This window comes from Panthera tigris, chromosome C2 (genome assembly GCF_018350195.1).
Source record: "Panthera tigris isolate Pti1 chromosome C2, P.tigris_Pti1_mat1.1, whole genome shotgun sequence".
NCBI lineage: Eukaryota > Metazoa > Chordata > Mammalia > Carnivora > Felidae > Panthera > Panthera tigris.
In genome coordinates, this window is record NC_056668.1 from 10,817,119 (window position 1) to 10,844,852 (window position 27,734).

Genomic DNA, 27,734 nt, shown 5'->3' on the forward strand with positions numbered 1-27,734 from the left:
GCAAGAAATCCTAGAAGTTGTAGGCTTGTCTGGCTTCTTTTGCTCAACTTCCTGTGAGAGAGATTCATCTGTCTTTTCTTGTGGGTTAGTAGTTTGTTCATTTAAATTTTTTTCAATGGGGGCGCCTGGGTGGCTCAGTCGGTTAAGCGTCCGACTTCAGCTCAGGTCACGATCTCCCGGTCCGTGAGTTCGAGCCCCGCGTCGGGCTCTGGGCTGATGGCTCAGAGCTGGAGCCTGCTTCCGATGCTGTGTCTCCCTCTCTCTCTGCCCCTCCCCCGTTCATGCTCTGTCTCTGTCTCAAAAATAAATAAACGTTAAAAAAAAAAATTAAAATTTTTTCAATGTTTATTCATATATTTTGAGAGAGAGAGCGAGAGAGAGCGCATATGCTCAAGTGAACTTGAGCCGGTGGGGGGTGGGCAGGACAGAGAGAGGGAGAAAAAGAATCCCAAGCAGGCTATACAAGCAGCCCAGGAACCCTGCGATCTGAGATGAAATCAAGAGTTGGATGCTCAACCCACTGAACCACCCTAAACATTTTTTCTTCTTTTTTTTTTTTTTAAATTTTTAAAAAATCTTTATTTTTGAGAGAGAGAGAGACAGAGTGTGAGCAGGGGAGGAACAGAGAGAGAGGTAAACACAGCATCTGAAGCAGGCTCCAGGCTCCGAGCTGTCAGCACGGAGCCTGACACGGGGCTCGAACTCACGGACCACAAGATCGTGACCTGAGCCGAAGTTGGACGTTTAACCGACTGAGCCACCCAGGCGCCCCTTGACTTTGTTTCTTTTCAACAGACTTTACTTTTTAGGAGAGTTTTAGATTTTCAGAAAAATTGAGAAGATAGAGCACAGAGTTCCCATATACCTCCCATTCAGGTTCCCCTGCTATTAGCCTTTTGCATTTGTTTTTGTGTATTTGTATTTGTATTTTGTGTTTTTGTATTTGTATTGGTATTTTGTGTTTTTGTGTATTTGTTTGGTGCATTTGCTGCAATTAATGAACCCATACTGATACACCATTAACGTAAATTCACAATTTATTTTGATTTTCTTAGTCTTCACCAAATGTTCTTTTTTTTTTTTTTTTCTGTTCTCGGATCCCACATTGCATTTGGTTGTCACGTGGCTTTAGGCCCTAGGCCCTTCATGGCTGCGGGAGCTTCTCAGACATTCCCTCTTGGGATGCCCCTGAGAGTTTTGAGAAGGACTGGTCAGGTGCTCTGTGGGGTGCCCACCCACCCACCCACTACTGGGATTTGTCTGATGTTTCTCTTGTGATATGACGGGGAGGAAGACCACAGAGGTCAAGTGCTATTTTCACCACATCGTGGCAAGCGTACGTCCTGGTCAACATGATTTACGACTGTTGGTGGCCCCGTTCACCCGGCCGAGGCTGCGTTTGTCATGTGTCTCCAGTGGAAAGTTAGTTTTTCTCCCTCCCTTTCTATACTGTGCAGTTTGGGAGGAAGTCACTCACAGGATGGGGAGTTTGACTCCCTCTCCTCGGAGGCACCGTAACTACATGAATTCTTCGGAATCCTTCTGCGTGGGAGATTGGTGTCTTCCTCATTTATCAATTTATTCAGTCCTTTATTTATATCAGTATGGCCTTGTGGATATTTACTTGATGATTTTGCAGCCCAGAAGTTCAGCTTCGACCATCGCGAACCTCTCAGTTGGCTCCTGTGGTCTTTTGACCCCCCTCGATGTTCTGTTTTGAGCATTTCTTTACCTTCCGGGAGTACCAGGTCCTCTGGGCTCGGCTCATACATTTCCTGCCCCAGTTCTAGAAACAGCCATTTCTCCAAAGAGCCCTGTCCCTTTGCCAGAGAATAATATTAGGGTCTGGGTGCTGAGGTGTGCTTGCTGTTACCCGGATGTCCTCTCTTGTGGAGCCCTTCGAGGACAGAGCAGAAAATATGCATGTTTAGACTACGCTATGTACACGTGCTGACCGACAAACACTCGCATATCTCTACCTGTATTAAGCTAACCATGAGTTCATACTGGCATCGCCAACTCAAATCCATTACCACATGGATAATTCTGGCTTTCCTCCCCTTGCTGATCTATGAACTCCAAGCCCAATTCTGAGAAACCCACGTGTTGATTTTAAAAAACCAGGTTCGGAACTTTCTCGATCCCCTGTGTCTCCGAATATTGCCTCTGTTCCATTCATTTGCTTCTGTATTTCTAGGACTGCAGCTGCACTCTGTTGATCCTTTTTCTTGCTCCTTGTTTTTTGTATTTCCCATAATTTTTTCCTCTTGTGCGTCACTCTATGTGTTTTAAACTGACCTTTCTAATTCATTAATCTTTTCTTTGGCTGTGCCTAATCTGCTAGTAAATCCAGCCACTGATGTGATCCTTTTTATACACTCTAGCTTTCTTCTGAACTTCTGTTTACTCGTGAATTAACTTTGGAAATTTATGGGGTTTTTTCTCAAAAAAAAAAAGTATATTTCATCCAAATATTCAAATTGTATTTCTTGAGGGGCTTTTCATTTGGTCTATCTATTTTATTTTCCGGTCTTCTTTTTTTTAAAAAATTTATGTTCTTAGTTGAAAATTTAATTTATTCTGTTTCCTTTAGTTTATCTTACAGTTCTTTTGCTTTTTGGGTTAAATTTGTTTTCTATCATTGTTCCTTTTTAAAAATGTATTTAATGCTATAAATTTACCTCTAACAACCACTTTTGAACCCAGAGGATTTCATATGTAATATTTCCTATGTCTTTTGAGATCTTTTTATTTTTACAATGTTTTCTGCTTTAACCAATGTGTTAAGTAAACATGAATTAATTTTTAGTTTCCAGATATATAAATGTTCATTGACTATATATTTATCATTAATTTATAGCTTTAAAAAAATTTTTTAAACGTTTATTCATCTTTGAGAGACAGAGAGAGACAGAGCATGAGCGGGGAAGGGGCAGAGAGAGGAAGACACAGAATCCGAAGCAGGCTCCAGGCTCCAAGCCATCAGCACAGAGCCCAACGCAGGGCTTGAACTCACAAACTGCAAAAGCATGACCTGAGCCAAAGTCGGACACTCAACCGACTGAGCCACCCAGGCGTCCCAATTTATAGCTTTTTTTTTTTTTTTTTAAATGTTTATTTATTTTTGAGACAGAGAGAGACAGATCATGAACGGGGGTAGGGCAGAGAAAGAGGGAGACACAGAATCGGAAGCAGGCTCCAGGCTCTGAGCCATCAGCCCAGAGCCCGACGCGGGGCTCGAACTCACTGACCGTGAGATCGTGACCTGGGCTGAACTCGGACGCTTAACCGACTGAGCCACCCAGGTGCCCCATTTATAGCTTTTTTAAAATCAAAAGTAAGGTGTATTTTTCAAGCCCTATGTATAATCGTGCATTATTGATCTCCTCCATGAATATTAGGCATGTACATACATCTATTAATGTTACAGAAGACATACTATGTATAATTGTGCATTATTAACGTGCACTTTTAGTAAATGTGAATTCTCTTTATCTTTGAAATTCTTAAAATCTGTTTGTTTTGCTTTATTCCAGAATGGTAGTTAATCTGGTTGTAGTATTCTAAGCCCAAGTAATTCAGTGGGGGAAGGTCAGTCTTTTCAACAAATCTTACTGAAAAAACTGGATATTGCCATGCAAAAGAGGGATCTTCAACCTCTTCTTTCCCCTTTATAAAAATTTCGACTCAAATTGGATCATCAACTATACATCTAAAACTATAAAAATTTCTAAAAGAAAACATAGAACAAAGTCATAGCGATCTCGGGTTAGACACTTAGCTAAGATAAAAAAAAGCATCAAAAATTAAATTTAATAATTTAGATTTCATCATTTTTTAATTTTTAAAATTTTGTTATTATTTTTTAAATGTGTATTTATTTTTGAGAGGGTGCAAGCAGGGGAGGGGCGGGGCGGGGGGCTCAGGGGATCTGAAGAGGGCTCTGAGCTGACAGCAGCGAGCCCAGTACCAGGCTCTAACCCATGAACCTCCAGATCATGACCTGAGCCAAAGTGGGACGCTCAACTGACTGAGCCACCCAGGTGCCCCTTATAATTTTTTTTTAATTTTTTTTTTAACATTTATTTATTTTTGAGACAGAGAGAGAGAGAGCATGAACAGGGGAGGGTCAGAGAAAGAGGGAGACACAGAATCTGAAACAGGCTCCAGGCTCTGAGGCATCAGCACAGAGCCCGATGCGGGGCTCGAACCCACGGACCGCGACATCGTGACCTGAGCCGAAGTCGGACGCTTAAACGACTGAGCCACCCAGGCGCCCCTATAATTTTTTTTTAAAGGCACTGTCAATAAAACGAAAGGCTGGGGCACCTCTCACACTGGGGGAAGTATTTTCAAAATACCTATCTGATAAAGATTCCCATCCAGAGATACAGATGGCCACTCGACATATGAAAAGATACACAACATCCAAAACTGCACATACCAACGTTGGCAAGGATAGGGAGCAACCAAGACGTTCATATGCCGCCAAGAGGAATGTCACTTGGTGTAATGCGTTTGAAAAAATGTTTATAAACTTAAACATACTGGGGCACCTGGGGGGCTCAGGGTTGGGCATCCAACTCTGGCTCAGGTCATGATCTCGTGCTTCGTGAGTTTGAGCCCCACATTGGGCTCTCTGCTCTCTGCGGTCGGCGCAGAGCTGGCTTCGGATCCTCTGTCCCCCTCTCTCTCTGCCCTCCCCCGCTCATGCTCTCTCTCTCTCTCTCTCTCTCTCTCTCTCTCTCAAAAATAAATACACATTAAAAAATAAATAAACATGCAACTCCAACTATTTTTTGAGTATTAACCTGATAAAAATGAAAACGGAGACCTGTAAGTGGGTGGTTTTAGCAATTTTATTTATAAGAGCCCTGGAGTGGAATCGCTAAGTTCTACTCCTGAAACTAATATTACACTCTACGTTCCCTAACTAGAATTTAAATAAAAATTTGAAGAAGAAAAAGGAGGAGGAGGAGAAGGAGAAGAAAAGAACCGTAAAGTAGCCCTGAAAGTAATGTAATGTTAGCGTCTGTGAACTAATGACAGAAAAATACTGTGGCACATCCACAACTGACCAGCAGTATAAGGAACAGACTACTGAAACCCAACGCAACACATATGAATCTCCAAATCCTTATGCCAAGTGAAAGAAGCCAAATATAAAAGACTACGATTCCATTTGTGTGAGATTCTGGAACAGGCGAAACTCTGTGGACAGAAATCAGATCAAGGGTTGCTGGGAACGAGGGTTAGGACAACAGATAGTTACAGAGGGGCACATTGGAATTTTTTGAGGGGAAGGAAAGACTCCGTACCTTTATTATGATTGTGACTATGTGACTGTACATTTGTCAAAACTCCTCACATGTCATATCTCAAAGAGATCATTTTTTTTTAAGTTTATTTATTCATTTTTGAGAGAGACAGACAGAGGACAAGGCGGGGAGAGGCAGAGAGAGGGGGGTACAGAGGATCCAGAGGGGGCTCTGTGCTGACAGCAAGGAGCCGATGCGGGATTCAAACTCACTAACTATGAGATCATGCGGGATTCAAACTCACCAACTGTGAGATCATGACCTGAGCCAAAGTCAGACGCTTAACTCGACCCAGGCGCCCCAAAGAGATACATTTTATTGAATGTAAATTACACATCAGGAAACATGCTGATGTGTATCGAAAGATACATATGAATTTAATCCAGGCTCTGATCCCTTTACACCGTTTCCTGTGATACTCTCTTGGTGGGAGCCACCCCCGTCGCTGTTTGGCCTCCTGACTAGTCTCCCTTCTTCAGTGTCTTCAGCCAATTCTCAACACGGTAACCACCGCGAGCACATTAAATATCAAAGCGTATCATTCCCCTGTTGAACACCATCCAATGTTCCCATCTTCTACAAGTACCTCCAAGGCCTTTCCGCCACCTCTCGAGGACTTCCCTTTTCTTGCCTCCACTTCCTGCTCCCTCTCTCCTGCCACGGTGATGAATTCCTTCCTCCTCTAGTGTGAGGTCCCGTCCCGGGGTCCTGGCATTGGCTGCTCCCTCTGCCTCCTCCCAGGTGCCTGCATGACTTAGCTCCTTGCTGCCTTAAGACCTTTACTCAAATCGCACGGTTTCCGTGAGGATTTCCCCCGCCCTCTTATTGAAAATTACAACCTCCCTCATGGGTCCCCTGGGGGGCTCAGTCGGTGTAGCCACCGGCTTCGGCTCAGGTCATGATCCCGAGGTTTGTGAGTTCCAGCCCCACGTCAGGCTCTGTGCTGACAGCCCAGAGCCTGGAGCTGGGTTCGGATTCTGGGTCTCCCTCTCTCTGACCCTTCCCCGCTCACGCTCTGTCTCTCTTTCCTTTAAAAACAAATGAACATTAAAAAAAAAAATTGTTGGGGCGCCTGGGTGGCGCAGTCGGTTAAGCGTCCGGCTTCAGCCAGGTCACGATCTCACGGTCCGTGAGTTTGAGCCCCGCGTCGGGCTCTGGGCTGATGGCTCGGAGCCTGGAGCCTGTTTCCGATTCTGTGTCTCCCTCTCTCTCTGTGCCTCCCCCGTTCATGCTCTGTCTCTCTCTGTCCCAAAAATAAAATAAATGTTGAAAAAAAAAAAAAAATTTAAAAAAAAAAAAATTGTTTTAATTACAACCTCCCCTAACTCCTGGCCAACACTCCCTATCCCTTTTCTCTGCTTGTTTTTTTTTTTTTTTTTTTTTTTTTCCGTAGCACTTCTGCATTTTTTTTTTTCGTGTTTATGTATTTATTTTGAGACAGAGAGGGAGAGCAGAGGAGGGGCAGAGAGAGGGAGGGAGAGAGAGAACCCCAAGAAGGCTTTGCACTGACAGTGCAGAGCCCAACGTGGGGCTCAATCCCATGACGTGAGATCATGACCTGAGCTGAAACCAAGATATTTATTTTTTTTTTAATTTTTTTTTAACGTTTATTTATTTTTGGGACAGAGAGAGACAGAGCATGAATGGGGGAGGGGCAGAGAGAGAGGGAGACACAGAATCGGAAGCAGGTTCCAGGCTCTGAGCCGTCAGCCCAGAGCCTGACGCAGGGCTCGAACTCACAGACCGCGAGATCATGACCTGAGCTGAAGTAGGACTCTTAACCGACGGAGCCAACCAGGTGCCCCTGAAACCAAGATATTTAACTGACTGAGCCACCAGGTGCCCCAACACTTCTACATTTTTAACATATTATGAATGTTATTTATTTTGTTGACCGCTGCTCTGTCTACACCTCCCCCACCACATTAAACATAAACCCCATCAGAAAAGAGATTTTTGTCTGCTTTGTTGATCCCTCTCTCCCGACGTCTTAAGACAGTGCCTGCAGGGGTGCCTGGGTGGCTCAGTCGGTTAAGCATCCGACTCTTGATTTCAGCTCACGTCTTGATCTCACATTCGTGAGTCCGAGCCCCAAGGCAGGCTCTGCGCCGGCTGCTTGGAGGCTGTTTGGGATTCTCTGTCTCCTTCTCTGTCTGCCCCTCCCCTGCTCCTGTGCTCTCTCTCTCTCAAAATAAATAAACAATGCCCGCACATAATACGTGCTCAATACACAGATGTTAACTAAATAAAGAAATGAATGCTCAGGGGTGCCTGGGTGGCTCAGTGGCTTAAGTGTCTGACTTCGGCTCAGGTCATGATCTCACGGTTCGTGGGTTCCACCCCCGCGTCGGGCTCTATGCAGGCAGCTCAGAGCCTGGAACCTGCTTCAGATTCTATGTCTCCCTCTCACTCTGTCCCTCCCCGCTCACACTCTGTCTCTCTGTCTCTCTCTCAAAAAATAATAAGCATTAAAAAAAAAGAAAAAAAAGAAATGAATGCTCATGTGGTTTTTCCCCTGTAAAATTAATCACTCAAGTAAATTTAATGCTAATAACATATGCATAGGTTGAAGTTCTCCAGAGAAACAGGACCAATAGATTACAAAAAAATTTATTTTAAGGAATTGGATCACCTGACAAATAGAAAATCTACAGAGCTGCTGTCCCAATTTTAGTCTGAGGGGCCGTAGGCTGCTGTAGAACCAGGAAGAGCCTATGTCCTATTTCAAAGGCTTTCAGGCAGGAGAATTCTCTCTTACTTGAGAGTCAGACTTTTGTTCTAATCAGGTCTTCCACTGATTGGGTAAGGCCCACCCACATTGAGGAGTATAATTTGCTTTACTCAGTCTATAGATGTTAATGATAATCTCATTGCAAAACACACTCACAGAAATACCCAGAATAATGTTTGACCAAATACCTGGGCACCGTGTGGCCCAGCCAAGTTGTAATATAAAATTAATCATTACATGGGGCACCTGGGTAGCTCAGTCGGTTAAGTGTCCAACTTCCCCTCAGGTCATGATCTCATGGTCCGTGAGTTCAAGCTCCACATCGGGCTCTCTGCTGTCAGCACGGAGCCTGTTTGGGATTCTCTGTCTGTCTCCCCCCCCCCCCCAAACTAAATATTTAAAAAATAAACTAAATTAAATTAATCATTACATCATTAATATTAATGTCAATATTAATACTACTAATATGTTACTTCTATACATCGATTTTCTTATATTAGACCATGTTAAACCAACCTGGCATTCCCGGAATGAACCTACCTTTGTTATGATATAGTGTTGATTTAAGAATTGCTGAATTCGGGGGCACCTGGGTGGCTCAGTCGGTTAAGCCTCTGACTTCGGCTCAGGTCATGATCTCGCGGTTCGTGGGTTCAAACCCCGCGTCGGGCTCTGTGCGGAAGGCTCGGAGCCTGGAGCCTGCTTCGGATTCTGTGTCTCTCCCTCTCTCTGCCTCTACCCCACTCACACTCTGTCTCTGTCTGTCAAACATCAATAAACATTTTTAAAAAATTAAAAAAAAAAAAGACTTGTTGAATTCAGTTTGCTAATATTTTTACCCAGCCTCCCTGCAATCATTTTCAGGGTTGATGCTGACGGGTGATTTTCCATTTTTGTCCTGTCCTCAAGCGGTTTAGTATCAGTGTTCCTGCTTCATAAAATGAGTTAAGGACTTTTGACTTGTCCTTAATAATAGATGTTTTCACATGTTTTAGAATTCTTATTTTTAGGCTCCTTTTGAATGGGGTTTTGGGGTTTTTTTGGGCTTCTTTTTGTACTTTATTTTCATTTCTATCTGCCTCCCCCTCACCCAGCCAGCCCTTCCCTGGCCAGCATGTTGTCATAACTTCCACCCTGACTCTGGAATGTCATCCTGGACCAGATTTGATAAGGGGACTTTGGGGGTTCTGTCCCATAGTGATCCTGGGGACATCCATGCAGTCTTGAGGCCACTATGTGACCAGGCTCAGTTTCCGGTGGGGGGGTGGGGGTTGGGTCTCCAGCCCCGCATTCTTAGACCCTCATTCTTCTAGAACCTGAGTCTCCAGGCAATGGTTTCTTTCCACAATTTCTTTCTTTCAGGGCTCCCACCCGGCTCCTGGCTTCAAGTAACTTGGTGCCTGTCTGGCATCTTGGGCGTTTGCCTGTTGGGTTTGCCCAGAGGAGCTAAACCCCCTGCTGATTTTAGCCAAAGAGCCCCGTGGGTCAGAGGCTTCCGGCAGTTTTTCACTGCCTCTGTGAGCCAGGCGTCCCTTTTTAGCTTTCTATTTTTGTACCTTATCTGCCATGGCTGTGCTCAGAGCTGAACGATGGATCAAAGCATGAACTCATTGAGCCGTCTTGTCCAGAACACTCCTCCCCTATCTTTCTTATTTTAAATTCCCTGCCTTGTTGCACAGGGATTGAAAGAAGCTATTTTACTCAGCACACCAAGCCAAGTCAAATAGAGCAAGACTTCTTACCACTTGAGTCGCAAATGAGCAAAACAAGAAAGGGAGAGTTTGGGTGCCTCGGCTCAGCTCTAGTGACCGGCTGGTTAGCTGTAGAGGCAGGGCCCCCCCCCCCCCCCCCCACCAGGGCTCCGAGTTCTTTCTCATTTTAGTCTCAGGTCACTCGCTGCCACGGGAGATGGAACACTAAATAATCGTGGCATTTGTTATCGACAGTTCCCTTGCCCAGTGGTCAGTGCTTCTGATACCTTGGGCATTTTGGGATTTCCAAACGAGCAAAATCCGTGTAGAAAAGGTCTGATCTACTGGCACAACACAGATTTTAATTTAGATACTGCCATTCACACTTATTCCTCCTACTTGCTTTTCTAGTCCAAATTTCCACACTCTGACATTCCATTAAATTCAACTTGACTCAGCAGATGTTCACGGAGATTCTGTCATGCTCAGGACCACCGGGTGATACAGTCTGGTCTACGGCTGGTCCCGAAAGGGGTGTCCCCCACATCAGGGACAGGTAACCAGCTGTTTCCTCAAGAAATATCCATGAATCCCCGTCCACTTGTTACGTGCCTTGCTGGTTACAGCAGGGGACTGAAGGCAAATCAGCTGATAGAGCTTGTCCTTTGGGGCAGCTGACAAGGACAGCGGATGTGATGGTCAATCACTGTCACATGAGCGAGAAAAGGAAGCGTGGTAAAATGGACCTCTCAAGGATAGAGGGAGAGGGTCTCCTGGGCTAGGAGATCAGCCTGGAAACTCTTGTTCGATTCCTGGCAAAAGCTGATATGTGCTCGTCTTTTGGTGGTGGTGGGGGCGGGGCGGGGGGGTGGTGGGTGCTTCAGAAATGAGAAAAGAATAGTTCTGAGAGCTTTGGGGGACAGAGGGCCATGGTCAAAGGTGACATCGTGTGCTATCGGAACTGATTGGGCTTAAAAACAACAACGACGGGGGAGCCTGGGTGGCTCAGTTGGTGAAGTGTCCAACTTTTGGTTTTGGCTCAGGTCATGGCCTCTTGGTTGGTGGGCTCAAACCCCGCCATGGAGGCCACGCTGATAGTGTAGGGCCTGCCTTCGAGCCTCTCTCTGCTCCTTCCCCACTTGCACACACACTCTTGAATGCTCTCTGTCTCTCTCAAAATAGATAAATAAATAGATAAATAAATAAATAAATAAATAAAACATAAGGGCAATGTTGGCACAGCAGTCCCCAGCAGGGAGAGACCGCACTTCTGCCAGAAAGACTTTGTGTGTGTTGAGGAGGGGCAGGGGGAGGCTGGTGAAGAGAACAGGGTGGCCTCTCAGCTCTACTCTGCAAGGTGGATGAAGTTGGACATACCTTTGATTGGGGGCCCTCCACCCCGCCCATCTAGGAAGAGCTCGGCAAATACTGAATTAAACTGACCGGTCATCTGGGGCGCCTGGGTGACTCGGTGGGTCGAGCTTCTGACTTCGGCTCAGGTCACGATCTCGAGGTTCACAAGTTCGAGCCCCACGTCAGGCTCGGTGCTGACAGTTCCGAGCCTGGAGCCTGCTTCGGATTCTGCGTCTCCCTCTCTCTCTGCCCCTCCCCAACTCTCTCTCTCTCTCTCTCTCTCTCTCGAAAGCAGATAAGCATGACAAATAAATAAACTGAGCAGTTATCAAAAGAGAAGATTCATTTATTGAGACAAATGGTAAGGGAGGGAGTCTGAGTTCAGACTAGATATTCCTTAGAATAAGGATTCGAAGATCAAGGTTGCCATCAAAATCTTTTCACTGTTTACATATTTCACAGTTGAAGGTATTTTGGAATTTGCTTTTTTTTTTTTTTTAAGTTTATTTATTTATTTATTTTTTTAAATTTTTTTTCAACGTTTTTTATTTATTTTTGGGACAGAGAGAGACAGAGCATGAACGGGGGAGGGGCAGAGAGAGAGGGAGACACAGAATCGGAAACAGGCTCCAGGCTCCGAGCCATCAGCCCAGAGCGGGACGCGGGGCTCGAACTCACGGACCGCGAGATCGTGACCTGGCTGAAGTCGGACGCTTAACCGACTGCGCCACCCAGGCGCCCCTAAGTTTATTTATTTCGAGAGAGAGACAGAGAGAGAGTGCGAGTGGGGGAGGGGCAGAGAGAGAGAGAGAGAGAGAATCCCAAGCAAGCTCCGCGCTGTCAGCGCAGAGCCCGACGCGGGGCTCGAACTCGCGAACCGTGAGATCATGATCTGAGCCGAAGTCGGCCGCTTAGCCGACGGAGCCACAGAGGCGCCCCTGGAATTTGCTTTTCTAAAGATTCCCTCTGAATACATTTCCTCTCCTCCTCCGAGTCATGCCAGATAGATACCACCTCTGATTTCTTCACCTATCGCTTCAATCCCCGCTCACGGCCTCCGGCATTAATCCGGACTCCCAGGCAGAAGGTCCTGGTGGCAACAGCACCGAAATCACGACAATGGCTGTGGACGGTCCCATCTCTAAAAAGTGACCTTCGCACACATTCCCAGAAAGGCTGCCTGCGCTGGTTCTCGGTTCAGGCTTGCCGGTGTCCTTGCTTTTCAGGGACGTGGGCCACAACGGGGCTTCTGCGTAATCAGGAATTGGAGGAACGCAAAATAATATCAGACATACAAGGAACTGAAGAGATGCTAATCTCATTCCCGCAGTTGCCTTGTTCTTTGGCTGACTCTGGCCCTCGGCATAGTGCCACCTCTGTGATTCTGAAGCCACGGCATTTAAAAGGATTATACCTATAAATCCTGCGTAAACTGGATCAATAGGGTGTTAAAAGAAACCTTATAAGGGCAATGTGTGTATTCAAATGTCAAGCGCCTTATGTGTAGATTCAGTGTTCTTTCTTAGCAGTGAATAGCATTCCAGAGTGTAATTAATTTATCCATGTTCCTATCAGCATATCGTTATTCCGGGACAGAAAGGGGGTGGGGGGGGTGGTGGTGAACCACGCTGTTATTTCTTTTAGAAAAGCATTCTTAATTGGATCTGTGCTCTTTTCATAGCAAGGTGAAGGCTGGGAAAGGCAAGGGCAGCTGTGAGGCCCGAATCGGTGGGTCTGTAACTGGTACATCATCTTCCTTAGGTGACTCCGGGATGCCAAGAAGGAGGACTGATGCTCCCAGGACCTGAGCAGAGGCAGCTGAAATGACTGTTTTTGTGGACAGTCTTGCTGTCCAGCAGTCCAGCCACACTTGGCATACAGGGGAGACCCACGGAATCAGTACCACGGGGTCGAGTTTGATCCACGGAAAAGAGAGTCCTTGCCCTGTGGCTCCTCATACGGCAGCCGCGAGCCTACCACACCAGGGGGCCCTAAGTCTCCTGAGCTGTAAGCAAAGTGTTGCACATGCGTGCATTTGGAGGGATGGGAGGAAAGCCATAGATTCCCGAGAAGATTCCTGAAAAATTAGGAAGCGCTGCTCTAAAAGGATAAACAAAACCTCCGTCTCCAACTTGGCACCTGCAACACAACAAATTAGCAAGGCCAAAGCAAGGGAGGACCTGAGTTCCCAGGAACGCAAAGGGAAGGAACAGCCAGGTGAGGGGGCTTTGTCCCGGAAGGGAAAGGCCTAGAACAGGAGCGACAGACTCAATCCCTACAGACAGGCAGGGTCAGTGGGTCCTGCTGATTGTGCAATGGTAGGGCGTGTGGCAAATTCTCTAGCGTGTATTTTTGTGGAAAATGACGCTCCTGTCACTTGTCACCCTGCCAAAGGCGAGCATAAAGTTTCTAAGATCTAGAGTTGTATAGAGGAAGCCAGACATCTCAGTGTTTAGTAGGAGAGATCTCGATTTTTTTTTTTAATTTTTTCTAACGTTTATTTATTTTTGAGACAGAGAGAGACAGAGCATGAATGGGGGAGGGTCAGAGAGAGAGGGAGACACAGAATCCGAAGCAGGAGATCTCGATTTTTTAATCTTGGAAACAAACTCAAAGCCTAAGCAAACAAATTGACCCTATGCCAGGAGGCACAGAGCTGGCCCCTGGCCCCTTGGCCTAGACCTTTGCTGGAGATCTGGGGTTTAAAGATGTCCTGGGCCCACGTTGGAGGACGATCATCCACCTGGAGGCGGGAAAGGCGGGCTGTGCCCAGAGAATGGAGGTGCCTCGTTTGCTGGTCTGGAAGCTTGGGGGGGGGGGGGGGGTGAGGCAGAGCAGTGGGAAGCGAGCTCACCGAGCTGGAATGGCTTATACACAGCTTGAGGGGGGTTTCTTTTCATCAGAACAAGAGCAATCCTCTAGGAGGGTTTAGGAGAATGCCAGGAGACCTCAGCATTTGGGAAGGATGCCCCTTGTGTGCAGGACGCCCAGCCAAAGAGGAGCCCTGGGAGGAAACTGAGGCAGGCCTCCTACAACCAAGTGGATCAGATGGGGAGATTCTGGCCGAGGAAACGAGGCAGAAGGGATGAGGGCGCTGTGTGGCCGTCAGAGAAGACACGGACACGTGTGCCAGGCCACCTGCGTGCAGTGCCAACGGAGCTGCGGAAGGCAGTGGGGGGCGGCGCCCCAGGGGGCAGGCGGGGTGAGCCTCTCCTCTTCCATCACTCGACACCTCCTCATCTGTCACCAGCAGGGCAGAATGAGGACTTCCGTGTCCTTCCTCCTCTTTGTCCTTCCCGTGGCAAATGCAACGGAGCATGTGACTGCGCCCAGGATATGCTCTGTTGTTACTCAAGAAAGGTTGTTTGCTTTACAGCTGTGTTTCTCACTGAGAAATGAGAGTTTCCCGTGGGAGGGTAAAGCCATGGGGGAGAGGGGAGGACAGGCAAGAAGAAGGAGGGGTCACGGGGCAGGGCATGTCCTCAGGCTAATCCAGGGGCATCTGGACGCCGACCGAAGGGCAGCCGGAGGGAACAGCAACGAACCGTCCACAGATCTTGGTCCACGGTCCGTGAAACACCCCGGGTGGGTTACACTGAAGATCAGTCCCTTCGGAGGGCAGAGCCTTTCCCTCCCCAGAGCAAGGTTAGAAACAGAAGCACGACATCCACATTGCAAATGAAGATATGAGATTTCCCTTAAAAAAAAAAAGAATGAAAAGTGGCCGGAGCTCTGACTTCCGATGCCACCTGCCTCGAGGTGGGAACTCACAGAAGAGGAAGATAAACCCACTCAGAAGAGAAGGGGGCTACGTTTGCCACCCCTTTCCCAAGACCCAGTTCCCAACGAAGGGACCAAGAAGAGCACAGAAGGTGGGGGAGCCAGAGAGAGAAAGAGAAGAGAGGGAGAAATGACCCAAGGGCTTGATGGGCTGTAGCTCTATTGTTATGATTATTTCAAGTTCAGTCACACCTGCTCCTTGGGCAAAGGTGAGACTAAGAGGGCAAAAGAGGGAAGAGAAAGAGAAAAGAAGAAACCATTTCAAGTCACAAAGTGCCTTCTTTCTCATCTGTAATCATAATGCATCATTAAAAATAAATGACAAAAACAGTATCGTCGTGATCCAACAATCCATCACATGTGGTCCGGGGAGAACCAGGAAGAGAGGTATGAAGACCGCCACTCCCATACGTATCACCTTTTGCAAACGCTGACATACACGGTGTCTCCACAATAACGGGGTGACAGGCGGCAGGCATTGTCCCCCACCGTCCGGGGAGATAGTAACGTCACGGCTGGTGGGGGGCACGCCACGCACAGTTACCTGGCCCGTGAGTTGACACTGAAGGGGCTCTACGTAAATTTGACAGATAAACATTTTTGCTTCGACCCATAACCCATTTCCCCCTAGTGGAGTCCTTTTTTGGACAGGTGGGCAAAAAGAGACCACCTCCATGCGGCCTGACCTTGAGCACGGTGAACCTAAGGGACTTTCCAGATACAGTGTATGTATTTTTTCCCCTAAATATTAAAGAATAAAGAGTTATTGCCCCCCCCCCAAAAAGGAAAACACAGAATAGTGTAAATAAGAAAATAGATCCCACATAAGCCCACCTTTTACAGACAATATTGACATTGTGGTGTGTTTTTTCAGCCTTCAAATAACGCAGAGCATCCCGTGTGTGCAATTTAGAGCCTCGTTATTTCTCACTTAACATTACAATAGAAGGATCCCTCGTGTTGTTACCAACTGTTTGTAAACATTGTCTTGATGACCGCATGTAATATTCCGGTATGGAGAAGAATACCCATAGGTGCCACCCTTAACCACTTTTTTTATTATTTTATGTAAAAAAATTTTTTTTCAATGTTTACTTATTTCGAGAGAGAGAGACAGACAGATTGTAAGTCAGGGAGGGACAGAGAGAGAGGGAGACACAGAATCAGGAAGCAGGCTCCAGGCTCTGAGCTGTCAGCACAGGGCCCTGTGCAGGGCTCGAACTCACTTAGGGTGAGATCATGATCTGACCCGAAGTCCAGCGCTTAACTGACCGAGCCACCCAGGTGCCCCTTTAACCACTTTTTAAAAAAAATTTTTTTAACATTTATTCATTTTTGAGAGAGAGACAGGAGTGTGAGCAGGGAAGGGGCAGAGAGAGAGGGAGACACAGAATCTGAAACAGGCTCCAGGCTCTGAGCTGTCAGCACTGAGCCCCACTGGGGCATTAATTCACAGACCACGAGATCATGGCCTGGGCCGAAATCCCACTAACCGACTGAGCCACCCAGGCGCCCCATCTTTAACCACTTTTATATTTTGAGACCTTCAGATTCTAGTTACTGCAAGTAAAACTCAAAGAACCTTTCTATGCATAAAGCTTTTCTAAGCTTCATCCATTATCCCTCCCCACAGAACAGATTTCACACAGTACAATTACACATCGAGGCTAAGGACATTTTAGGGCTTTCCAGAGTGTCTGATGAGGGTTCGTACTGGTGCCCCTGGAGCCTGGAGGTGCCTGCTCGGCCTTGGCCGGCTGAGCTGAGCCCTGGAGTGTCTGTCACATGGGGTGGACCCTTCCCAGAGCTTCCTCCCCGGGAGAGGACGGGGGCCAAGGCCTAAGAAGGAGAGGGAAAGAGGCAGACCAAGCAGAGGGAGCGTCTTCTGGCTCTAGGTCAGGAACCTTCTTTCTCTGTTACCTGCCTGCAGACCTTGAGCCAGGACCTTACCCCCCCCCCCCCCTCCCACCCCCACCCCGGGGCTCTAGCAGGACTGGGAATAGCCCAGTCTCATTCTTGCCTCCCAAACCTGAGCAGCTGCTGGGAAGTTGCTGGCAGGTCACTCGGCGGGTGTGCGGTTTACCCCTCGTGGCCGGTCCCACCGCCCCCAGGACTTTGGAGAGCCAGGGCCAAAGCGTGCGTGGGTGGCTCCGGCGACCGACTCCCGCGGGCGGGGACCGCACCTGTGCTCCACAGCTGCCCCTCCAGCTCGGGGCTGGACACCCCGTCAGTAGGCGCTCGATACATCTGCCGAAGAGATGCGAGGCCAGAGCTGGGGTGTGGGATGCGGTGAAAAGGAGTCTGCGGGGCTTGGAGCGTCTTTAAGTTACTGTTTGGAGCTGTTGGAAGGGATGTGGCGCTGGGCCCAGGGTGGCGGCGGCGGTGGGGGTGGGGGTGGGGTGGGCTGGGGGGGGGGATTCCCGGAATGCCCTTCTCTTGGCCTTAGCCCCTTCTCGCCTGCCAACCTCAAACTCCTGCAGGAAGGTAGAGCTGGCTGGCCGGCTGGCAGTTGTAGTAACAGCGACTTTCTGCCGTCCCTGAGCCCACCGGCGCCATCCAAGGGGATCGCAGGCTGCGGAGGGCCGAGGGGGCCGGGATCTGGCCTGGGGTCGGCCGGGGGCCGGGGCGGGGACGCGCGGGCACGGGGCGGGGCGCCCGCCGGCTCCGGGAGGCCCCGCCCGCCAGCGCGGTGCACTTGCCCCGGAGGGCGCCGCCTCGGGCTCGGCTGTCGGTGTCCTGCGCGCGGCCGGCGGACCCGCAGCGCACCCGGCCGCCTGGACGCGCCAGACCCGGTAAGTCCACTCTCCCGCCTCCCGGCTCCTCGCCCCGCGCGCCGGCGCCGCAATCGGGCGACCCGGACGGGGGCTCCAGGGCCCCGGTCTCAGCCGCAGGGCAGGAGGCGCCGCGACCCGCGTCCTGCGGCGCGCGGCCCGCGCCCCCTCTCCGCTCTCGGCTCTGCCGGCTTCACTTAGAGGCGCACGCACAGAAAACGATCTCACCCGCCACTAACGACCACACTTCCCCATTTTTATTAAATCTCAGCCATTCTTGTAGAAAACTCGGCAAGTGCCTAAAAGCATCCAAAGAGAACTAAAGCCGCCCAAGATCCCAGTCCCCACTCTTTCGAAGACCTCCATCCAGCTCGGGCAATACTTACATATACACCCAGCCTCGGAGGGAACGTTAGAATTTTTTTGACCAGGAAGGGTCTTGGGCCTTGGCCTCTCCCTGGGGAAAAGGCATGGGGCAATCATTGTTGGTATCTGATCTTGATTGTAGTAATTGGGGAAAATGTGGAACTTCTGGAAGCAAGCTGCCTGCGGTGGTGTTTTGCATCTATCATCTGTTACATTGTCCCCTCCTGGATTAAAAAAAAAAATAGAATTTAATGTTTACTTATTTTGAGAGAGAGAGAGAGAGAGATTGTAAATTGGGGAGGGAGCGAGGGAGACGCAGGATCCCAAGCAGGCTCTAGGCTCTGAGCTGTCAGCACAGAGCTCGGAGCGGGGCTCGAACTCTCCAAGGGTGAGATCACGAGCTGAGCTGAAGTTGGATGCTTAACTGACTGAGCCACCCAAGTGCCCCTTCCCACCTGGATTTTTTAAACTGCTATATGTAAGCTGTTTATTTCGAGTCCACATTTAGGTTAAGAAGGAGCTTCTGGTTCCATTAATGAAGGTTCTGGCCAGTAGCCACCAGGGCCATTTATGTTCAGGCTGGTGGGGAACTTTGCTGTGGTCACACAATTGTTTAAATTCATATGTGCCGAGTTGCCAGAAAGCACCTTGACTCTGATCTGTGGGTATCTAAGGAGGTGGCAAAAAACCTGCTTTCTGTAATCTATTTCATATACTCGCCAGAGGTGAGCTAAGGATGGGTCCAAGGAAGGCAGTCTACCTTTCGAGAATGTCCCCGGGATGTCTCGCTTTTGACAGGTTCTTAGCAAGTGGACTGTTTTGAAAATAAAGTACATCATGAGGACATCAGAGGGACTCAGTCTTCTCATCTTAAGTCTCTGAAGGTAGAGCTGGTGGCTCAGGGCTTTCTGGTAGTTGAGTGGAACATTTATTCATTCATGCATTCATGCATGCATGCCTGCGTCCTATGAATATTTATTCTGCTCCTACCATATGCCAGGTACTGTTCTAGTCCTTGAGATACATGCGGAAGATCACACGCAAACGCCCTTGTCCAATGCGTAGGCTTTGGCGGAGAAGACAAACAACAAGCAATGGACATAATAAATAAGAAAATGAGGGGCGCCTGGGTGGCGCAGTCGGTTAAGCGTCCGACTTCAGCTCAGGTCACGATCTCACGGTCCCTGAGTTCGAGCCCCGCGTCGGGCTCTGGGCTGATGGCTCGGAGCCTGGAGCCTGTTTCCGATTCTGTGTCTCCCTCTCTCTCTGCCCCTCTCCCGTTCATGCTCTGTCTCTCTCTGTCCCAAAAATAAATAAAAAACGTTGAAAAAACAAATAAATAAAAAAATAAATAAGAAAATGATGTTGTATTTTATGTACAATTAATTAAAATTTTAATTTTAATTGTACATTTTACAATGTACTTTAAATGTACAATGTACATTTTTAAATGTAATTTAAATTGTACAATTTAATTAAAATATTAAATTTTAATATACAAAATAAATAATACTAATGATATAAATATAAATAAAAATAGCTTACATTTTATTATATGAAAACATACTGAAAAAAAACATGCTCTATTGAAAGAGGTTTTCATTTGGCGACCCACCCAATTTCTTTCAAGAGTGTATTATTCCTTGTTGGTTATTTGCACTCGCAATCACATTGTAGTTGTAACGAACCTAATACTTTGCATTCACATTTAATCCAGCAATCTCTTATTGAGCCATTCTGGGTGCTGGAGTGGGGACAAGGTGAGCAAGATAGTCTCTGACCTTCCTGAGCTTCTGGAAGGAAATGCCCAGACAAATGTACAAATTGCTACAATACCAATTAGAATATGAGTCATATAGACAAGGCGCCATGTGGTTAAAGGAGGGGACATCTGAATGGGGTGTTGACACCCAGGTTGGCATAGGAGGAGGCATTTGGAGGGCCAGTAGAATTTTGACAAGGAAATATGGCGGTCACGGATCTCTTGCCGAGACAGCAGCAGAAGTTAGAGGTAGGAAAGTTGTGGGTTTGTTCCATGTCTCACAGAATCCTGTGGTGTAGTCAGGGGAGATTCCATTATGTCCAGTTTTTGGATAAGAATACTGAGGCTCCTGATTTTTTTTTTTTTTTTTTTTTTTAATTTGCTGAAGGTGATAACCCACCTGCCTTCCTTCTGACTTCAGCAGCCCTCCAGAGTCTGGGAATCCTGCCGTCCATTCTCCACACCAAAATGCTCGTCCGTTTCCCCATATTATGTTGGGCTGGGTCCCTCTCACCAGCTCACTGGTTCATATTCCCATCCTGGAAGGGTCTGGGGGCCCCTGTTGGCTTCTTTTCTGCTCAGGGATAAATATGCCTCCAGAATTTGGACACAGTGTTGAGATAAAGATGAAAATAATTGATAGTTGCTTCCAGGGAAAACATGCTTGCAGAGTTCTGGAATCAGTAAGATCATATGCACCAAAATTAGGTTAATCCATGATCAGTTTTACCCTCATTCTGCTTCCTGATGCAAATGAAGGCCAGTGAGGATTTCAAGACTGGATGCTCTTTGAGGAAATGCTGAAGGAATGCTGTTAAGACCATAGGAATGTTATCCTTGCTCTACCCCCATAAGGAAAGTAAGGGCCTAGGGGAACCCTGTGTTTTATCTAGGACTGAGTCAGGGCTGGAACTCAGATCTTCGAGCTCTCACTCAGACACTCCCTACTCCCCCCAGCATCTGTCCATCTCGGCAAAAGTGTGGCTGGAGTGGGCCACAGAAGCCTTGGTTGCTCAGTAAACGCTTAAGAGAGAATGAAATGTGGCAATGCTAGGAAATCTGTTCTGGAAGCTTCCAGGCTGTGTTATCAGTGCAGCCGGGCGACATAGCCAGGACCTGTGAGGGAAATGCAAAAGGGGTGATATGCTCCAGGCCAGCGTGACGTCACTCACTGCCCCCTTCTCCTCTGGGTGCAGCTGGGAGTCTCCCAGGATCCCAGGCTCGTGGAGACCCAGGTGGTCTCTACTGGCAGCTTTTAGCTCAGCTCAGCTGCCCAGAACCCCGTATCCTGAGTGATTTCCAGCAGATCAGCAGCTCTGGGTCTAAACTTTGAAGAAGAAAAAAATGCACTAACCTTGATTGGGAGCGGTGTCCCTGCTGCATGAGGATGCTCAAACCCAGGCTGAGGCAGACACTTCTAGAAACCCCCTCTTTCTGGGCCCAGGAAGGCCAATTCGAGAATGTCCAGCGTGGGGGCGCTTGGGTGGCTTAGTCGGTTAAGCATCCAACTGGTGATTTCAGCTCAGATCGTGAGTTCGAGCCTCATGTCTGACTTTGCGCTGACCGCACAGAACCTGCTTGGGATCCTTTCTCACTGCCCCTCACTCACTAGTGTGCTCTCTTTCTCTCTCTCTCTCTCTCTCAAAATAAATAAACTTAAAAAAAAAAATAAAAAGAGAATGGGGGAGAATGTCCAGCATGGGCTAAGCATAAAACTGGCTGTGTTTGGAATTGGACCTCCCTGGTTCCTGCTGCTTCTGCCCCCTCCCCCAGCCCCCTTGACACTGTGCAAGCTACAAACAGCTGTGGTTCACCCCAGGAGGGGAGGGGGTGTCCTGATGGCATATTTAGGTCACGAGCCTGTCCTCATTTGGGTAGCCCTGGTTTTACCTGATAAAAGTGCCCACGTCCTCCGCTCCTTTGACCTTAAATACAGAATCTATCTGTTCTCTGCAAAGTCCTGAGAACTCCTTTTTCTGTACTAATAAAATGGGAGTTCAGGGCCACAAGATTACATTTTAGATGCATTTTTGATAAGAGACGTGACCTTGGGCAGGTCAGTTGAACTCTATGGAGCCTAGTTCCCTGTGAGTTAAGATTGCTGGCTTAGTTCTTCAAATCCGTTTGAGTCCAGTAACGTGAAACAGTGGCCACTGGGCAGTGCTTTGGCATGATAATAGAAGTGAACTTGGAGAATGGGACATAAACCCCCAGCTGACATGCAGATTGAGTTCATTTACACCATGCTGACTCTGAAGAGGACATTGCCAAACTCATTTTGAGACTCATTACACAGAACGCCGCGTGACCCAGCATGCAGGCCTTGGGGGCACCGAGGGCATTTCGCAAAAGCAGTACATTAAATTACGTGTAAAGTAAGCAAAGATTTCCCTTTAAAAATTCAGAGTCATTATTTGAAAGGCAGTTAATGAACTTGCCTTTCCTGGCCTGGCACAAGGCTCCGACAGGCTCAGCATAATTGAAGGTGCCAGTGTGAGTCAGGTGGGAGGCAGCTGGGGTAAAGGGAAGGCTTGAGAATTTCTCTCTGCAACTTCCGTTCACATTACATCAGGGACATAGGAGACCAAAAAAAAAAAAAGAAAAATTAAAAACCAAACGGGATTTGAAAATTATTGTATGAAAGCATGGTTTCTCTTCTTATAAAACTCTTCCTGGCACCTTGCAGTACCAATGATTGGTCAATTTCTTAAGGTCCCATAGCCCAGTGGGTCTCATGCTTGGCTACAAATTAGGATCACCTAGGAAGTTTTTCAAAGCCCCGATGCCAGAAAGGAACCACAAATAAGGACATCACAGTCTTTGGAGGGGGCGGGGGTGTCCATCAGTATTTTTTTTTTAAAGCTCTCCAGGTGATTCCAATAGGCTACCAAGTGGGGGGAAGGGGGAGTCCCCAGATCAGCAGCATCAGCAGCACCTGTGAATTTGGAAATGCGAATTCTCAGGCTCCACCCCCACCCTTCTGGATTCAGAAACTCTGGGAGTGGAGCCCAGCACTCTGCGTTTTTAGGCGATTTTTTTTTTAACATCTTTTAAATGTTTAATATTATTTTTGAGAGAGAGAGAGAGTGTGTGCACAAGCGGGGGAGGGACAGAGAGAGGAAGACAGAGGATCCAAAGAGGGCTGAGCTGTCAGCGCAGAGCCTGATGTGGGGCTCAAACTCACGAACCGTGAGATCATGACCTGAGCCGAAATCGGACACTCAACTGACCGAGCCACCCAGGCACCCCAAGAAGGTGATTCTAAAGCATGTTAAAGTTTGAGCACCCCTACGTTGGAGTAAGGCCTGGTGGGCTTTCCAAGCAGTTGTTTCTGTTGCTTTCTCCAGCCACGGAAAAGTCCGTCTGGTTTTAAGCAATAGGTCTTCTCAGTAATCCCACCCATATGAATTAGTTCCAAAAGTTGCTCTGAGGTTGACTTGCTGCGTGGAACTATGAGTTCTAAGCCACTTAACTTCTGCCGGTTGCCTACCATGATTCCAATCTCGCGTGGTCGTGAAGCAGTAGGGATGCTCTAACAGTAATTAGCAGCGGGATTCCTTGCCGACTGTGGTCATTCCGCGTTTTTAGAAAAAAAAATTGCATTATCAGCTCAAGGCCTGTGTACCTTCCCAGGGCAGGGTTCTATGCATTCATAAGTGGTTTGAGGTCATTTAAAAAGAAAATGTTGGACATCTTGTTTGGAAATCTTAGCTGCCCAGAGCCTCTTGTCTTGAGTGATTTTCAGCAGACCAGCAGCTCTGGGTCTAAGCTTCGAAGAAAAAAAAAAAAAAATGTTACCAAATGATTCCTGTCTACTGCCGTGGCTGGAATGGGGGGAAATGCTGACTTGGGATAGGAATCAGAGGCTGGGAGTCTCTGGAGCCTGCTTACCCCCTCCCAGATCTCAGGGCACAGACTCAAAAGCCCCAGAGGTGTCAGGAGAGCCCATAAACACGTTTGTGCCTTATTCCTGAGCGTCTTCTCCATAAAGTAAAGGGAGCCACCATGGTGGGCCATGGAAGAGCCAGACCTAAAACCCCCGACCTCCAAATCCCTGGGCTGCTATTTCTGAATGAGCAGGAAAAAACCAAGGCACTCACACCTGGGACCCTGAGCGCACACGGCTGTGTGCCCCTCTACTTACTGGGTTAGTGATCCCACAGCTGCAAATGTCAATGATGTTTCTCCCTGGTCCCAAAGGGAAAAAGACGGAGCAGGCCTAAGGAACCTGGCCAGGGTCGTGTGGCCAGATAGCAGCAGGGCCAGAATCCAAACCCGGAGTGGAGGCGTAATTCCAACGTCTGATCACTTTCTCCTCCGGCACTCATGCTCCTTGAGCCCGTGGGACCAAAGGGACTTAGCTAACGGTCTGAAGGCAGCTCAGGGGCATTCGTTAATTAGATACGCAGGTTACGGTTACGAAGAATCAGGGCCCACCCGTCAAGAGGTATTAAGAAGTTCATGGACAGCTCCCAAGCTGCTGTGTGCCAGGCACCAGGCCAGGAGGCTGCAGGGGACAAGGTGGGGGACAGAGATGATGACCATGGGTCAATCAGCAGGGAGCACACAGCCTTCAAGGGCATGGCATGCATCAGAGAAGGTTGAGCTGGACTAAGAAGCATCACCAGGCATCACTTCGGAGCTTCATGGGCCAAGAAGGAGGATGCCTAGGCTGGAGATGTCCAAAGAGGTGATGATGTGTATGGGGCTTGGCCAGAGTATGGGGTCTGGGCAAGAGACAACAGCGGAGCAAGAGAAGGGGGCAGGAGCCCTCGCATTTGGGCTCTATATGCTGAAAATGGAGTGTTTCGCCCCGAAGGTCAGAAGGAGCTCAGGGGGGCCTTTGAGCCGGAACGACAGGTTCTGGGGTGGGTACACGGCCACTCGGCTCACTGAGGCACGGAGCAGGAGGCGTGAGGGAGGTGGAGGGCCGTGGGGATGGCCGAGGGTAAATAAATCCCTGGCAGGTCATTGGACACCCAGCTCTGGTGCCCAGAAGGGCAGCTGGGGTCATGGCCACACGGGTGAACCAGAAGGGGCAGGTGTAACCACGCAGGGGGTGGGCAGAGTGAGAAGAAAGGAGGGCCAACTAAAGAATTCTGGGGTGCACCGACAGGCCAGGCATCGGTGGAGGGAGAGGGGCCTAGATGCCTCTAGGTGAGGCATCGTCCCCTAGGGCCGGGCTCAGAAATTTTGAAATTAAGCCAATCCTAAAAAGGAGCTCTAGGTTGACCAGTGTCCTAAGCAAGACGATATGTGATATCGCAGTCCCCATCGCAGGTGGGAGAGGCGGAGCCCCCCACCCCCGTCCCCCACCTTGCACTTTGGAATTTCTCTTTCCACAGTGTTTCTGACCAGAAACTGTGTACGAATGAAACCCGTTCAGTTTACCAGTGACCGTAAGGTGCGGTGTCTGAACGCGTGAACCCCCTGACAGGATCCCAGAGCTACTTGGCAAAAGCTTTCACAAGCCCCAGGCCTGCTACACGGGTTTGCGGGGATAGTGACATCCAGATTAAAATGATGGGGAAACTGTCCCTTTCTGCGTGGCCGGTGCCAGTCACTCGGCAGAGGGCAGCGGGCAGGGAGGGGGCAAACACAGCCCAGGGTGCAACACTGGCCCCCGAGAGGGGAGTTCTAGGTCAGGCTTTCCATCCACATGCTGTTCCATGCTGGAACAGACCACCCCTTGCCCGTTACCTCCTAGGATGTCTGAGAGCACAGCAGTCTGACTAGCACGAACCACCAGGCGCCAGATATATGAAATGTGGGCTTTTTCCAGGTCCATAGGAGGACAAGGGTATTTGTTTGTTTCCCCTTTGCTTATGCAGTTAGAGGCCACAGCAGCATCCAGTTCTGGGGGAGCAGGCAGAGAAAAGAAGTGGGTGTGGGCCATGGGTACCGTGCAACCGTCGGAAGTAAAGGAGTGCAGACACGCCTCACCACCTGAGTGGCCATAAAGTCACGGTGGGGAGAGGAAGAGGAAGGAGGGGCAGCTATGTACCCCAACAGCACGTCTGTATGTCTTCGGCCGGGCTGCCGTAACAAAATCCCACAGACGGGGGGCTGAAACTACAGACACACATTTTCTCACAGCTTGGGAGGCTGTAAGTCCAAGATCGAGGTTCCGGAAGGGTTTGGTTCCTTGTGTGAGCTCTCTTCCTAGCTTGTAGCCAGCTGCCTTCTCCCAGGGTCCTCACGTGGCTCGAGAGAGATTTCTCTCTTATTATAAGGCTATAGTCCTATCAGGTTAGGGCCCACCCGTATGACCTCATTTAACCTTGATTACCTCCTGCAGACCCCGTCGCCTGGTGCAGTCACGGTTGGGGGTTAGGGCTTCCACACGTGAACTGGGAGACACAATTGGGTCCACAGCACATAACCTCAAATACACACACACTACACAACGTGTAGAGTGGAGGAACCCCCCCCCGCCCCGTGGTCGCCTCGGAGGGGGGTGGGGGTGGTGAGTGGAAATAAGACGGAATCAAGTGACCAACTGATCAAGCGAGAGAGGGGTGTGTGCAGATTCAAGGAGGCACATGCCATGGACTGAGGGGTACGTTGGGGCGCCCGTCTCCCCTGAGATTTCGAAAACCGTGCGCGCGTGTGCGCGCGTGCGTGGGTTCGGGCCGGCACATGCTTGCTGATTTCACACTGCACTTTTCTCTTAGAAAGTTTTCTCGGGAAGTTGGAGCTCCCGCAGTGGAAACTCGAAGCCCAGCATGATTCTGCCCAACACCACGGCCACGACGCCCTTTCTGAACGCGCTGTGGCAGGGGACGGCTCTCCAGGGCGGCAACACGTCAGGCCTGGCCCGCAGGTCGCCTGGCAGTGACGACAGCCAGCTGGAGGCACTCTATATCCTCATGGTGCTCGGCTTCTTCGGCTTCTTCACCCTGGGCATCATGCTGAGTTACATCCGCTCCAAGAAGCTGGAGCACTCCCACGACCCGTTCAACGTGTACATCGAGTCCGACACCTGGCAGGAGAAGGACAAGGCGTACCTCCAGGCCCGGGTTCTGGAGAGCTACAAGGCGTGTTACGTCATTGAAAACCAGCTGGCCGTAGAGCGGCCCAACGCACACCTTCCCGAGATAAAACCTCTGTCATGACCCCGCAGTTGGCTAAAACTGGACAGATCCCATTTGACAATCTGATCTTCCTAGTCATGTACCTTTTGTATTCTTTGTCGGACGGATGTAATTGGGTTTTTTTTTTTTGCTGTTGTAAGGGGTGGATTCGTAACACCATTTCTCTAAAATCACATTCCTCCTGTAGGGGACCTCCAGCTATTCCCCAGTGCCTGACCCTGCCTTGTTAGTTTTAGCAGAATCCCTAAGATCATGGCCTCTGAGATACTTCCCAGACTCCCTTGCAGCGAGCAAGGTCACGGGATGAAGTTCTGGCCAGTAGAAGTGGGAGCGGTTCTAGAAAAGGAAGGGGTGTGTCGTCCACTCCCCTCCCCCTCTTCCCAGTGGCTGGGACGTGGAAGAGGTAGTGAACCAGCTTTGACTCCGTCCAGAAGGACACCATTGGGCGCCTGGGTGGCTCAGTCGGTTAAGCATCCAGCTTCAGCTCAGGTCACGATCTCACTGTTCTCTGGTTCAAGCCCCACGTCGGGCTCTGTGCCGACAGCTCAGAGCCTTGAACCTGCTTCGGATACTGTGTCTCCCTCCCTCTCTAAAATAAGCATTAAAAAAAATTTTTTTTTTTTTTTTAAAGAAAAGGACAGCATCCTTGCAGGTGACAGAGCAGTAAGAGTCTGGGTCGCTGGGCCTGCCCTTGTTAGGACAAAACCACTCTGCCCTTATCACCTCTGCCTTCACCAGGGAGGCTCTGGCCTCCTCCTCCTTCCTCCTCCTGCACCTCCCTTACCCCCACCCTTCACACATACCCCCCCCCAAACACACACACACACTCACACCCACGGAGGCACACACGTACACACAGAGAAGCTCT

The 27,734-nt window shown here is 48.9% G+C and overlaps 1 protein-coding gene and 1 long non-coding RNA gene across 3 annotated transcripts; one reads left to right on the forward strand and one right to left on the reverse strand.

Moving 5' to 3' along the window:
* Nucleotides 1-13,661: 13,661 nt before the first annotated feature.
* On the reverse strand, nt 13,662-17,493 carry LOC122230580. 2 transcript variants are annotated; one of them, XR_006207572.1, is made up of 3 exons: nt 17,339-17,493; nt 16,903-17,120; nt 13,662-14,790 (listed from the first exon to the last, which is right to left on the reverse strand). It is a non-coding gene; the product is annotated as an uncharacterized LOC122230580 (long non-coding RNA). The 2 variants fall into 2 exon arrangements; XR_006207573.1 differs by lacking the exon at nt 16,903-17,120.
* An 89-nt stretch (nt 17,494-17,582) lies between these two features.
* On the forward strand, nt 17,583-27,346 carry KCNE1 (potassium voltage-gated channel subfamily E regulatory subunit 1). Its single transcript, XM_042956259.1, has 2 exons — nt 17,583-17,665; nt 26,447-27,346. Exon 2 carries the CDS (start codon nt 26,498-26,500, stop codon nt 26,885-26,887), a length of 390 nt encoding a protein of 129 aa, XP_042812193.1. The 5' UTR covers nt 17,583-17,665; nt 26,447-26,497; the 3' UTR covers nt 26,888-27,346.
* Nucleotides 27,347-27,734: the final 388 nt, after the last annotated feature.